A 12,830-nucleotide genomic window follows, 5' to 3' on the forward strand; every position below is an offset into this window, starting at 1 on the left:
TGTTTTGCGTATGCGCACTCATGTTCCCGGTCCTGGGCGAAAATTCGCTTAACAAAGGTCTCTCTTAGCCAAAGAAATCTGGGGCTTCCGTTTTGGTCGTCGGTCGAGGACTGCCTGTTATAATAAAAGCTGGACAAGGTCAAAACAGTTTTCCTCCTTGGGATCAGAGGGGAAGGCAATTATATGCCAATCGGCCAGCAAAACATGTCTGGAAAGGAATTGAAGTGGCCTACCAGAATTTCCTGCAGAGATAAGGGAGGTGATAAGGGGGTCTTGCTGTATTTGGCTGCCGTTTGGGGCGGGGGGAAAAAAAAGAAAAGAAAATTATCTTTGTAGGATCCCTTTTAGCATTTCCCTTTAAAAAAATAAAAAATAAAAAAAGCGATTTGGCACTCTCCTGCCCCCAGAGAGGGGGGTAAAAGGGTTGAGTATTTAAAAAAAAAATAAAAATAAAAGAAAGGATAGAAAAAAATAAGGAAAGGCTAAGAATTTAACCGTCAAATGTTTTTTTTCTTTTTCCTCCTGATGATAGGGTGTTGTGTTTGGGAAGCAATTAAGCCGCACTGCCTCTGTGTGATACGGAACCGGGAGGACAAAACGGGGAGAAAAATTAAAAAAAAACCCGGCCATTGTGGGATAAAAATGTTTGATTTTCTTTGCAAATGCCCTTTTTTTTGGGAGGGTGGGGGGAATTGAAATAATAATAAACACCTAGGAAGGTCAGAAAGGTATGTTGCTTTTCCGTTTCCTTCCTCCCACGCTGGGTTCATTTTTTTTTAATAGGAACCTGTGGTGAAGATGCTGAGCTTGTCGATCGAAAGATCGGCAGTTCGAATCCCGAGTGCCGCATAACGGGGTGAACTCCCGTGACTTATCCCAGCTTCTGCCAACCTAGCAGTTCGAAAGCATGTAAAAAAAAAAAATGCAAGTAGAAAAATAGGGGCCACCTTTGATGGGAAGGTCACAGTGTTCCGTGCGCCTTTGGCGTTGAGTCATGCCGGCCACATGACCACGGAGACGTCTTCGGACAGCGCTGGTGCATAGAATTATGGGTGTGGGCACGCGCGCGTGCGAACCCCCCCCGCTCCAGGCACGCGATGGCAAAAAGGTTAGCCATCACTCCTCTATGCTCCGTTGTTCTAAGCAGAGTTTCCTGTTACAGTAAAAACAGTTGAGCAGTAAAGCACATGGTGACAGTGCTCTTTGTTTGCTCTGGGCTGCTAGATATAAACAGAATTTCTAACACGAAGACGTAATGAAACCTTCGACCCTTGAGCTACAAATATTCTCTTCTAATTTGTGAATGGCTAACGCGAACACCTCAATAGCAAGAGCCAGGCAGGAGGACCTCAAAAGTCCAAAGCAACACCGTGATGAGTTCCCCGGCCCCGATGATCCGTTCTGGTGGTGCAACGGTCCAAAATAATCCACTTGCCTTTTTTTGTATCTTGGAACGGAAGAGGTGTTAATTTTGGGAAAGAAGAAGAAACGGCTCTCACCTTCCAAACTAGGCGGCAGGTTTCCAGCAGACAACGTTCCTTCTTTCGTATACATGAGCAGCTCTTCTCCCGGCTCTATTTCTCTAATAACTTTATAATAAATCTAGACGTGGACAACAAGGGACAGAAGGAGAGAGAGAGAGAGGGAGGGAAAAAGAGGGTGGGGGAGAGAAATTAAACACAGCAGCTACTTGGGTGTCCAATGTTATTTGAAATGAAAAAAGGAGGCGATTCGGCTTGATCACGGTGGTGGAGAGCGATCGCTTGATACTGTCCCAGAAGGTTCTCGTGGAGATGATGGGCGTGTCGGAGAAGGTTCTGCCGTTGTATGTTTGGGATGTTCAACAGGGGGAAATTCTGGTCCTGCCTGCCTTGGTTTTTCTCAATGTTTTCTGATTGGCGTAGCATTTTCTGGAGATAACCCCGCTCCAACAAACCTTCTGATGAACTTCTGATGAGTCCATCAGCCTCGGTCCGGCCATTAGCAATGACCGATTGGGGATATACGAGGTTTGCTCACCTCTTGCCCATTTCAAGCTATGTATGCATGTATGTATGTATGTATGTATGTATGTATGTATGTATGTATGGATTTATTTATATTTTAAATTTAGGGACCACCCATCTCGGTCAAAGAGCTGGGAAGAACATTTTCCTACATTTTTTCCCTCTACCAACTCTCAGTGTAGTGCCAAGAATTCCCCTTTATGGTTTATTTCAAAATAATTGACATATGTATAGGTCTTTTCTTCCTTCCTTCCCTCCCTCCTTCCCTTTTTCTCCTTCCTTCTCCTTCCCTTTTTCTCCTTCCTTCCTTCCTTTTCTCCTTCCTCCCTTTCCCTTTTCTCCTTCCTTCCTTTCTTTCTCCTTCCTTCCTTTCCCTTTTCTCCTTCCTCCCTTTCCTTTTTCTCCTTCCTCCCTTCTTTCTCCTTCCATTTTTCTCCTCCTTCCCTTCCTTCCTGCCTTCCTTTCCCTTCTCTCCTTCCTCCCTTTCCTTTTTCTCCTTCCTCCCTTCCATTTTCCCTTTCTTTCTTTCTTTCTTTCTTTCTTTCTTTCTTTCCTTCCTTCCCTCCTTCCTTCCCTCCTCCATCCCTCCCTCGCTCCTTCCCTTCCCTCCCTCCCTCCCCTTCCTTTTGTATTTTACCCAACTACATCTACATATATAAACCCACCTAACAGAGGGGAATATTCAGAGAAAATGCTTCTATGAATTTTGTCAAATTTCCCCCACCAATGGGTTTAGGGGGGGCTAGAAACCCCCAGCCCAGTTCAACTCAACTCTCTTTCCTAAACTTTTAAACTGTTCCAGGTGATTTCCTCTTCCCTTCTTCCCACGCTAAAAACCATCCCCCAACGGCCCAAGTACTACAAACTCCATCACCCTTGGGAAGTCAAATATTGGGAAAGGCAGCCCTTCAGCCTCAAAACCCACCCCCTTCCTCTTCTCTGTGAAAACAGGCTGTGAAAATTCATCATTTTTTTAAAAAAATGACTCAAATCTGGTTTGCAGGCGAATTTGAGCGGCGTCCGAATGGTGCCACGCACAGATTTCAATTTAAAAGAAAGATTCATTCAGGGGTATAATACATACCATCCTGCAGCAAGCAAAAAGAACAGTATTCCATTTCACTTTTTTTCCCTCCCCTCTCTTATGGGGTACAAAACTGTTATTGTTTCTCCCTGAATTCTGTTTACTTTCCCTCCTTCCTCTTCTTCTTTAAAGCCAATGCATTCTGCCACCATTTTTCCTGATACAGCCAAACGGTCTGTCAAATATTAACTTAATAGATGGAAAAACCTGGCTGGTGAACTTAAAGAAATAAAAAAAAAAAAAACCTCTCAGGAGTGAATATATATATATATATATATATATATACTCATTCTTTCTTTGGGGGAAAGCCTGACGTTTGGGGGTTCCCCCACTAGAGGGCAGAGCTTACCAATTAAAATTGAATTTGAGGTTGAAGGACTGTAATAAACCTTGTATTATTTTTTTTCCTTTCCCCCCCCCCAAGAGAATTTTCTTCTCTCCCCACCCCCAATCTCCTAACAACTCAGGGATGTCTTTAAAAAGATTCCTTTTTTTTTTTTAAAGGAGCAGGCCCCTCTGAATAAGCCCAATGGCTAAAAAGAAGAATTTAAAAAATTGAATTTTGAATGAGAAGAGGAGGAGGAGGAAGAAGAGGATGTGATGAAGAAGAAGAGGATGGGGATGATAAGGAGGAGGAGGAGGAGGAGGTGGTGGTAGAGGGGAGAGGAAGGAGGAAGAAAGAAGGAGAAGGAGAAGAATGAGGAGGAGGAGGAAGGAGAAGGAGAAGAAGAAGAAGAGGGAAGAGGGGAAGGGGAAGGGGAGGAGGAGGAGGAGAAGGTGAAGGAGAAGAAAAAGAAGGAGAAAATAAAGAAGAAAAGGAGGAGGAGGAGAGGGAGAAAGAGAAGGAGAAGGAGAAGAAGAGGAAGAGGAGGAGGAGGAGGGAGGGGAAGGGGAAGGAGAAGGGGAAGGGGAGGAGGAGGAAAAGGAGAAGAAGAAGGGGATGGGGAGGAGGAGGAGGAGCGGGAAGAGGAGGGGGAGGAGGAGGATGAAGGAGAAAAAGAAGAAGAAAAAGAAGGAGGAGGAGGAGAGAGAAGGAAGATGATGGAGGAGAAGGAGGAAGGAGAAAGAAGAAGAAGAAAAAGAAGAAGAGGAATGAGGAGGAAGAGGAGGAGGAAGAGGAGGAGGAGAAGAGAGAAGGAAGATGATGGAGGAGGAGGAGGGAGGAAGAAGAGGAGAAGGAGGAGGAAGAAGAAGAAGCATTTTCATGGCTCCCAACTCCTGTTTTAGGGGGTCAGAACCAGCAATCTTAGATAGTCCTGACATGGGAGAGATATACTTGGATCTTTTGCTGGTGGGCAAATGTAAACAGCAATTAAATGATGTAGAGTTTGGTCTTCTTTTAGGCTACAAAGAACATTATTTCGGATTTTATCGCTTAGGTTCAACTAAACTGTCAATCCCCACTTGATTTCTCCAACAACTTTAACTAATGATTTTTTCACGCATGTAGGTTTGCGTATATATGTCTATATATATGCACAAAAGTCCATACCTGTTCATTAATGGGACACACCACTAAGTTTTGTTCTTCGCTCGAGCGAGCGACCCGGATATATTTCAACCAGTTCCCGCTGGACGTCGGGTTTCCATCCATGCAAAATTTGTTGAGGTCCAGAGCTTCGCCAGTCTGCAAGAGAGGATTGAGGGAGGTTGAGATGAAAGAAATCCAGAAAGAACTGATCGTGGCAGGAAGAGAGAGAGAGAGAGAGACAGAGACACACACAGAGAGAATGACAGAGACAGAGAGAGACACAGAGACACACAGAGAGAGAGACTGAAAGAGAGAAATGAGAGAGAAAGAGAAATAGAGAGAGAAAGAAAAAGAGAAAGAAAAAGAAAAAAGAGAGACTGAAGGAGAGAGAAAAGAGATAGTGAAAGACAGAGAGACAGACTGAGAGACACGAGGATGAAAGAGAGAGAAAGAGAAAGACAGAGAGAGAGAAAGAGAAGGAGACAGAGAGAGACAGAGAGAGAAAGAAAGAGAAAGACGGAGAGAGGAAAAAAGAGAGGAGAAAAAGAGAGAGAGAGAAAGAAAAGAGAGAGAGAAAGAAAGAAAAAGAGAAAGAAAAAGAGAGAAAGAAAAGAGAGAGACAGACAGAAGGAGAGAGAAAAGAGATAGAGAGATAGAGAAAGACAGAGACAGACTGAGAGACACGGCGATGAAAGAGAGAGAAAGAGAAAGAGTGAGAGAGAAAGACAGAGAGAAAGAGAAGGAGACAGAGAGAGACAGAGACAGAGAGAAAAAGAGAGGAGAAAAAGAGAGAAAGAAAAGAGAGAGACAGACAGAAGGAGAGAGAAAAGAGATAGAGAGATAGAGAAAGACAGAGAGACAGACTGAGAGACACGGGGATGAAAGAGAGAGAAAGAGAAGGAAACAGAGAGAGAACTACAGAGAGAAAGAGAAGGAGACAGAGAGAGAAAGAAAGAGAAAGTGAAAGAGAGAGAGAGAGAAGTTAAGTCCAGGCAGGTCCATTGCAGGTCCATCACAAATGTTGGTCCATCAACAGTGGACTTGTCTACTGGACCAAATCTAGGAGGACCTAAGATCTGAGAGACCTTCTTGGAACCTCTCAACGCCAAAGGCGCACGGAACGCTGTTCCCTTCCCCCCAAAGGTGGTCCCTATTTTTCTACTTGCATTTTTTTTACGTGCTTTCGAACTGCTAGGTTGGCGGAAGCTGGGACAAGTCACAGGAGCTCACCCCATTACGCGGCACTAGGGATTCGAACCGCCGAACTGCCGACCTTTCGATCAACAAGCTCAGTGTCTTAGCCACTGAGCCACCGCATCCCATTACATACTACAATATATAATACATTACATAATACAGTGGTACTCAGCGTTAATTGGTTCCAGGAGGCCCAATGAGTAGCAAAAACGATGAGTAGCAAACAAATTTTTCCCCATAAAGAATAACGTCGGGAGTCACAAGGCAGCCGAAACTGACAAGTTCTAGCTGAACGCGTCGAGTAGCAAATGAAAGATGAGTACCGGGGCAAAAATGTTCGCGTCAAAATGCGTTGAGTACTAGATTCGGTGAATTTCAAAGCAGTGGCGGTCCAAGGAAATAGATCAATCCGTGCCATAAACGCCGGCAATGAGAACGCCAAAATTTCCCAACTTTTTCGACATTCCTCTTTTTTTTTTTTTTTAACAGAGTGGTGGAATGCAATTTTTTTTTTACTACTGGTTCTGTGGGCATGGCTTGGTGGGCGTGGCTTGGTGGGTACGGCAGGGGAAGGATACTGCAAAATCCCCATTCCCACCCCATTCCAGGGGGAAGGATACTGCAAAATCTCCATTCGCACCCCGCTCTGGGGCCAGCAAGAGGTGGTATTTGCTGCTTCTCCAAACTACTCAAAATTTCCGCTACCAGTTCGTCGAAACCTGTCAGAACCTGCTGGATTTCACCCCGGCTCCCCTCCCTTCCCATTTCTGCTTTTGCAAACTTTCTCATCATCCCTCGGCCTTCATCCCTTGCGAACCTTGCCAGCTGTGGAGGCAAAAATGCAAAGAGAGACATCTTCTCACCCCAACCGCCCCCCCAAAAAGACAGCCCCCCCCCCGAGCGCTGTGCCGTGTTGCTGTTGCTGCTGAAACGATTTGGTTGGCTTCTGTGGGCCAGATGGGGCTGTTATCACAAGCAGATCCTGGCTGCAGGTTGAATTCTCCATCTCGGGGCGGCTGGCTGGGGAACAGATCCAGGCCTTTCCATCTGGGCTTTTCGCCTCCATAAATTTTTATAGCTTTCCGAGGATACATCAGTCATAGGTTTTATGAGGCTTCGCAGCTCCGCTCTCGGGCCGATAGAAAAATACCCAGGGGCTGGTGGGCTCTTCCCGCCGTGTTTATCCGAAGGTGGGTTTCGGTGACCGACACAGGCTCTGAAGGCTGCTAGTTACCCCACAAACCTGGTTAAAAACAGACGGGGGCAAAGCAACGCCTGGTTCTTTTTGTTTTGTTTTCTTTTGTTTTGTTTTTTCTCTGCGGGAGGAACCTTGGTTTAGAGTGACGAAACGGGTTTGCGGAGTAAAAGGTTTGTAGCTGTTAAACTGCCCAGAGTTAGTTAGCAGACGGTTAGCAAGTCACATCCCTTAGGATGGGACAGGATGGGATGGGATGGGATGGATGGAGTGGAGCGGAGTGGAGTAAAGTAGAGTAGAAAATAGAAGAGAATAGACAATAGAATAGAATAGAATAGAAGAACAGAATAGAAGAAAAGAAGAATAGAATAGAATAGAATAGAATAGAATAGAAGAGAAGAGAAGAGAAGAGAAGAGAAGAATAGGAGTAGAGTAGAGTAGAAAATAGAAGAGAATAGAAAATAGAAGAGAATAGACAATAGAATAGAATAGAATAGAAGAACAGAATAGAAGAAAAGAAGAATAGAATAGAATAGAATAGAATAGAAGAGAAGAGAAGAGAAGAGAAGAGAAGAGAAGAGAGGAGAAGAATAGGAGTAAAGTAGAGTAGAAAATAGAAGAGAATAGACAATAGAATAGAATAGAATAGAAGAAGAATAGAAGAAAAGAAGAATAGAATAGAATAGAATAGAAGAGAAGAGAAGAGAAGGATAGAAGTAGAGTAGAGTAGAAAATAGAAGAGAATAGAATAGACAATAGAATAGAATAGAATAGAATAGAATAATAGGAGTAGAGTAGAGTAGAAAACAGAAGAGAAGAGAAAATAGAAGAGAATAGACAATAGAATAGAATAATAGGAGAATAGGAGAATAGAATAGAATAGAATAGAATAGAATAGAATAGAATAATAGAATAGAATAGAATAGAAGAATAGGAGTAGAGTAGAGTAAAAAATAGAATAGAATAGAATAGACAATAGAATAGAATAGATAATAGAATAGAATAGAATAATAGAATAGGATAATATGATAATAGAATAGAATAGAATAGAATAGACAATAGAATAGAATAGATAATAGAATAGAATAGAATAATAGAATAGGATAATATGATAATAGAATAGAATAGAATAGAATAGACAATAGAATAGAATAGATAATAGAATAGAATAGAATAGAATAATAGAATAGAATAATAGGAGAATAGAATAGAATAGAATAGAATAGAAGAATAGGAGTAGAGTAGAGTAAAAAATAGAATAGAATAGATAATAGAATAGAATAGTGCTTAGACTTATATACCCCTTCACCATGCTTTCACAGCCCTCTCTAAGTGGTTTACAGAGTCAGCCTTTTGCCCCCCACAATCTTGCCCCTCTCATTTTACCGACCTCGGAAGGACCCAAGGCTGAGCCAACCTCGAGCTGGTCAGGATCGAACTTCCGGCAGTGGGCAGAGTCAGCTTGCCATCCTGCATTCTAACCGTCGCGCCACCACACAACTTTACAATCTCTCTTTTTTTTTTTTGGCCACGGTTGTTAAGCCACTGCAGTCATTGAAAGGAATCACCCAGTCATTAAGCGAATCTGGCTTCTCCCCCCCACTGCCCCCAAGCCCCATTTTGACTTGGCTTCTCAGAAAACGACATAAATAGCAACCACGAATGCCACGGCAGCCTTAAATACAAGCCGGGTTGCCAAGCCCCTGAATTCTGATCACACCATGACCCTGGGGAAATGCTACGACGGACGTAAGTGCGAGGACCGGTCCACAAGTCCCTTTTTTTTCAGGGGGGCGCGTAAGTTTGAATTGTCGTTAAATGAACGGTTTTAAGTCAAGGAACACCTATATCCGTGATGGCGAACCTATGGCACGCGTGTCACAGGTGACACGCGGAGCCATATCTGTGGGCACATGAGTGTTGCCCTAGCTCAGTTCCAGCACATATGCGCATGCAGGCCAGCTGATTTTCGGGCCTTCTGGGCCCACCGGAAGTTGGGAAATGGGCCATTTCTGGCCTCCGGAGGGCCTCCGGGGGGTTGGGGAAGGCTGTTTTTGCCCTCCCCAGACTCCTAGAAAGGCTCTGGAGCCTGGGGTGGGTGAAAAAGGGGCCTTCCAGTCCCACTCTGCCATCGTGCGCCAATAGCAGGGAGACCATTGGGGGGGTCGCGCACACATGCACGGTGGGGCGGGGTGCACTGAATTATGGGTGTGGGCACATGCACGCACGACACCCCTGCACCCCCCCTCTTTTGGCACGCGATGGCAAAAAGGTTAGCCATCACTGACCTAGATGATCGGAAAAAAAATGCGTTGTGGAGAACGGGTCAACGCAAAGCTGCGTCTTCTTCGTGGGACATCCCAGACGAATTGCAAAAAAATTTTTCCCGCCCGTCAGCTTCATCGTCCCGTGGCCTCACGTGGGCTTCCCCCTCCCTCCTCATCCCCTGTCCCCCCCGCTCACCCCGATATGGTGTTTTTTGTTTTTTTTTGCAAGACGCACAAAAGTGTTCTTTTTACGGCCGCCGATCGATTCCGAAAAAAAAAAAAAGGAGCGATTCGTAAAGCCGGGAATATTTGGATAAACTTGTCAGTCCTGGGAAAGCAAGAAAGGGGTCTTTTGTCCATCCCGGGTGGGAGACGAGGGGTGAGGGGGAAGGGGAGAAAAAAAAAAGAGGGGTGCGGAAAATCAAGGAGTGGGGATGGAGAGGGAGACACCCATTAGCCTGCCGTGGGGTTGCTGGACGGGGTCCAACTCAAACTCGGCTTGGAACGGGCAGGAGGGCAAGGGGGGAGAAAAAAAAATAAGGAGAAGGAGAAGAAGAAGGAGAAGGAGAAAAAGAGAAGGAGGGTGTCTAATGAAGAATCTTTCCCTTGGAGGGCTTGAAGTGTTTCTGATTTATTTATTCGAAGGCAGGCCTGACGTCCTTCGGCAAGCCTTGGATTCTCCGGGGGCCGAAGGGGCTACGTGGGTTCCACAATGGGGACTTTGTTGTGCGAAGGGAGCGAGAGGGGAGATTGGGGTAGGGGTGGGGGGAAAAGGGGGGGGGACTACCTGACCGTCAATTGAAGCCAGCTTTGCATTGCAAATTTTTAATATTTTTTTCCCCCTCCGGCCTAATTTTGCTTTTTTTTTTTTTTGCATTTTTCTTTTTTTTCTTTTTTTTAAGGGGTGGGGGAAAATAATAATAATAATAATAATAATAATAATAATAATAATAATAATAATAATAATAATAATAATAATAATAATAATATGATCCCCCCTGGCCGGGTTCCAAGACCCCGGGCCAATTAAAGAGCAAAAGATGAAGGAAAAGGTTTCGGCCGAGAAAACTGGGGTTGGGGGGTCTTCGGGATTCGACGCACTGTCGCCGCCGCTGCCGGTTCCCACTCTGGGAGGGTCTTTTCCCCCAGAAGGGGAAAGTTGAGGGAGGGGCAGGATGGAAGCTTGAAAGACGGAGGGGTGGGGGGGGTGTATCTCTTGATTTCAAAGGGGTTTTTAAAATGCCCAGGGCATCTGAGATGCAGAGAGGGAACAGGGCGACGGTGGGACAGGGTGTTGGGAGTGACTTATCCTGGAGAAGAAAAAAAATAGATCTTCCTTCCTTCCAATTCTTTTTCTATTCTTCTTCTTTGCTCTGATCTTTCTTCTTTCCTTCCTTCCTTTCCTTCCTTCCTTCTTTTTCTATTCTCCTTCTTTCCTTTGATCTTCCTTCCTTCCAATTCTTTTTCTATTCTTCTTCTTTGCTCTGATCTTCCTTCCTTCCTTTCCTTCCTTCCTTTCCTTCCTTCCTTTTTTTTCCTATTCTCTCCTTCCCTTGATCTTCCTTCCTTCCAATTCTTTGTCTATTCTTCTTCTGATCTTCCTTCCTTCCTTCCTTCCTTTTTCTATTTTCTTTCCTCTGATCTTCCTTCCTTCTTTTTCTCTTCTCCTTTCCTTTGACCTTCCTTCCTCCCTTCCCTTCCCTTCCCTTCCTTCTTTTTCTATTCTCCTCCTTTCCTTTGATCTTCCTTCCTTCCAATTCTTTTTCTATTCTTCTTCTTTGCTCTGATCTTCCTTCCTTCCTTCTTCTATTCTCTTTACTCAGATCTCCCTTCCTTCTTTTTTTTTGTATTCTCCTTCTTTCCTTTGACCTTCCTTCCTTCCCATTTCTTTTTCTATTCTTCTTCTTGGCTCTGATCTTCCTTCCTTCCGTTCTTTCTTTTTCTGTTCTCCTTCTTTCCTTTGACCTTCCTTCCTGCCAATTTCTTTTTCTATTCTTCTTCTTGCCGTCCAAACAGGATAGATTCTATGTATCTACCTATCTACCTATCTTTCTACTTATTCTATCTGTCTGTCTGTCTGTCTATCTGTCTGTCTGTCTGTCTGTCTATCTATCTATCTATCCCCTTCCTTCCTTCCTTCCTTCCTTCCCACTTCGAAGCAGCCTTCGCCATCTGCTTTGAAAGAGCTGGAGACGAAGAAGGCCTTCCACCGATGAACCCTTTCCCATTTTAGTTTTTTTTTTTTGGAGTTGACCCTTGGCGGTTATTTCGAATTTCACGGTTTTTTGACTTTGCCCCCGATGGGCAAAATGGAAGATGGGGGGGAAAGGCAGGCGAGGGAAGGGAGGAAGGAAGAGAAAGGATGAGATGGCGAGAAGCGATGGCGGTGCCGATGGGTTGTTCCTCCCGACATTTCCAAACGTTGAGGGGGCGAGGCGGGACGAGAAGAATCGAAATATTGAAAAAACAAAACAAAACACAACGAAGCACAAAATGACAACGCGGTCACGGTGCCTGGGTGGCTTTGTGGGGGTCACTATCCCACCCTTACTCGCTTTTCTGCTGACTACAGAATAAGATTGTCCCGAACAATCCCGAGCTGCGTTGTCCCACGCACTCATCTGGCCGACATAAAAGACGATCTGTCTCGCTCAATGGGACATTGTGCATCGAGACACTGCTCGGATTGTTGAAGCTGGATCTTCCCTGCCACGTCAAAACAAGAAAACGGGAGGGGGGGGGGCTTTTTATGCCCCGTCTTTCCTTCGTGGCAAGGACATGGAATGGAAACTTCCCCCCTCTGATGGGATGATTCGTGTCCGTTCTTCTGTTTGTCTTCTTTAGGACGGGTGGGTGGGGTAGATGGCGGACGCAACTGGTAACCTTCTGAAGATGTTCCGCTTTTGGGAAAAGACGAGGACACCTTCGGGGTGGGTGGAAAAAACAAAACAAAAAAAAACCCCAGAGAACTGAAGGCCTCTGTGTCAGCGGCTGGAAGATGACGGCCCTGGGCGCCATGGACGTGGCCTTCGAGAACGTGACTCCATGTCTCTCGGGTTGGGCTGGTCCTTCTGGCCACAAGGGTGGCCGCGGGGGTGGGATTGAACAAATTTCAGCAACCGCTTCGCTGCCCAGTTGCTGGGTGGGCGTGGCCTACTCGGCCTCCTACACCATGGCTGGGAGGGGACGTTTTCGCCCTCCCCAGGCTCCGGAGGCTTTTCTTGAGCCTCCAGGAGGGCAAAAACGGCCTCTCCCGGGCACCGGAAGCCAGAAATGGGCCCGTTTCCGGAATTCCGGTAGGACTGTTTTTCGCCCTCCCAGAGCCTCCATGCGTGCCCTGGACTTACTTGGCATCCAAAACGTGCCGTGTAGAGACTCCCGGGAGGGGCGGGATGGGGCGGGCAGAGTCAGCCAGTCCTTGGAACAACCGGTTCGGTGAACCAGATTAAAATTAACATCCGGTTCGCCCGAACTGGTCTGAACCGGCTGAATCCCCATCCCTGGGTGGCTGTGGTCCGGCTGTCATCCCAAACTCTAAGGGTAGGTAGATGTCTTTGAGGGAGAGACGTGATAGCAAGAGGACCTCCTGGCTTTGGAGGTCCTGGACTGA

The 12,830-nt window shown here is 45.6% G+C and overlaps 1 protein-coding gene across 5 annotated transcripts in view; it reads right to left on the reverse strand.

The window, feature by feature from the left end:
* PRDM16 (PR/SET domain 16) overlaps positions 1-12,830 on the reverse strand; it is a 321,687-nt gene that overhangs the window by 23,236 nt on the left and 285,621 nt on the right. For all 5 annotated transcript variants that reach the window (XM_087879280.1, XM_087879283.1, XM_087879282.1 and 2 more), the window contains exons 4-5: positions 4,583-4,717; positions 1,500-1,602 (exon numbers count right to left, since the gene is read on the reverse strand). In XM_087879280.1, the coding sequence (XP_087735406.1) occupies positions 1,500-1,602; positions 4,583-4,717 (238 nt within the window). The remainder of the gene's footprint in view (positions 1-1,499; positions 1,603-4,582; positions 4,718-12,830) is intronic.

This window comes from Pantherophis guttatus, chromosome 15 (genome assembly GCF_059756535.1).
Source record: "Pantherophis guttatus breed Tessera chromosome 15, ASM5975653v1, whole genome shotgun sequence".
In the NCBI taxonomy this organism is placed as follows: domain Eukaryota; kingdom Metazoa; phylum Chordata; class Lepidosauria; order Squamata; family Colubridae; genus Pantherophis; species Pantherophis guttatus.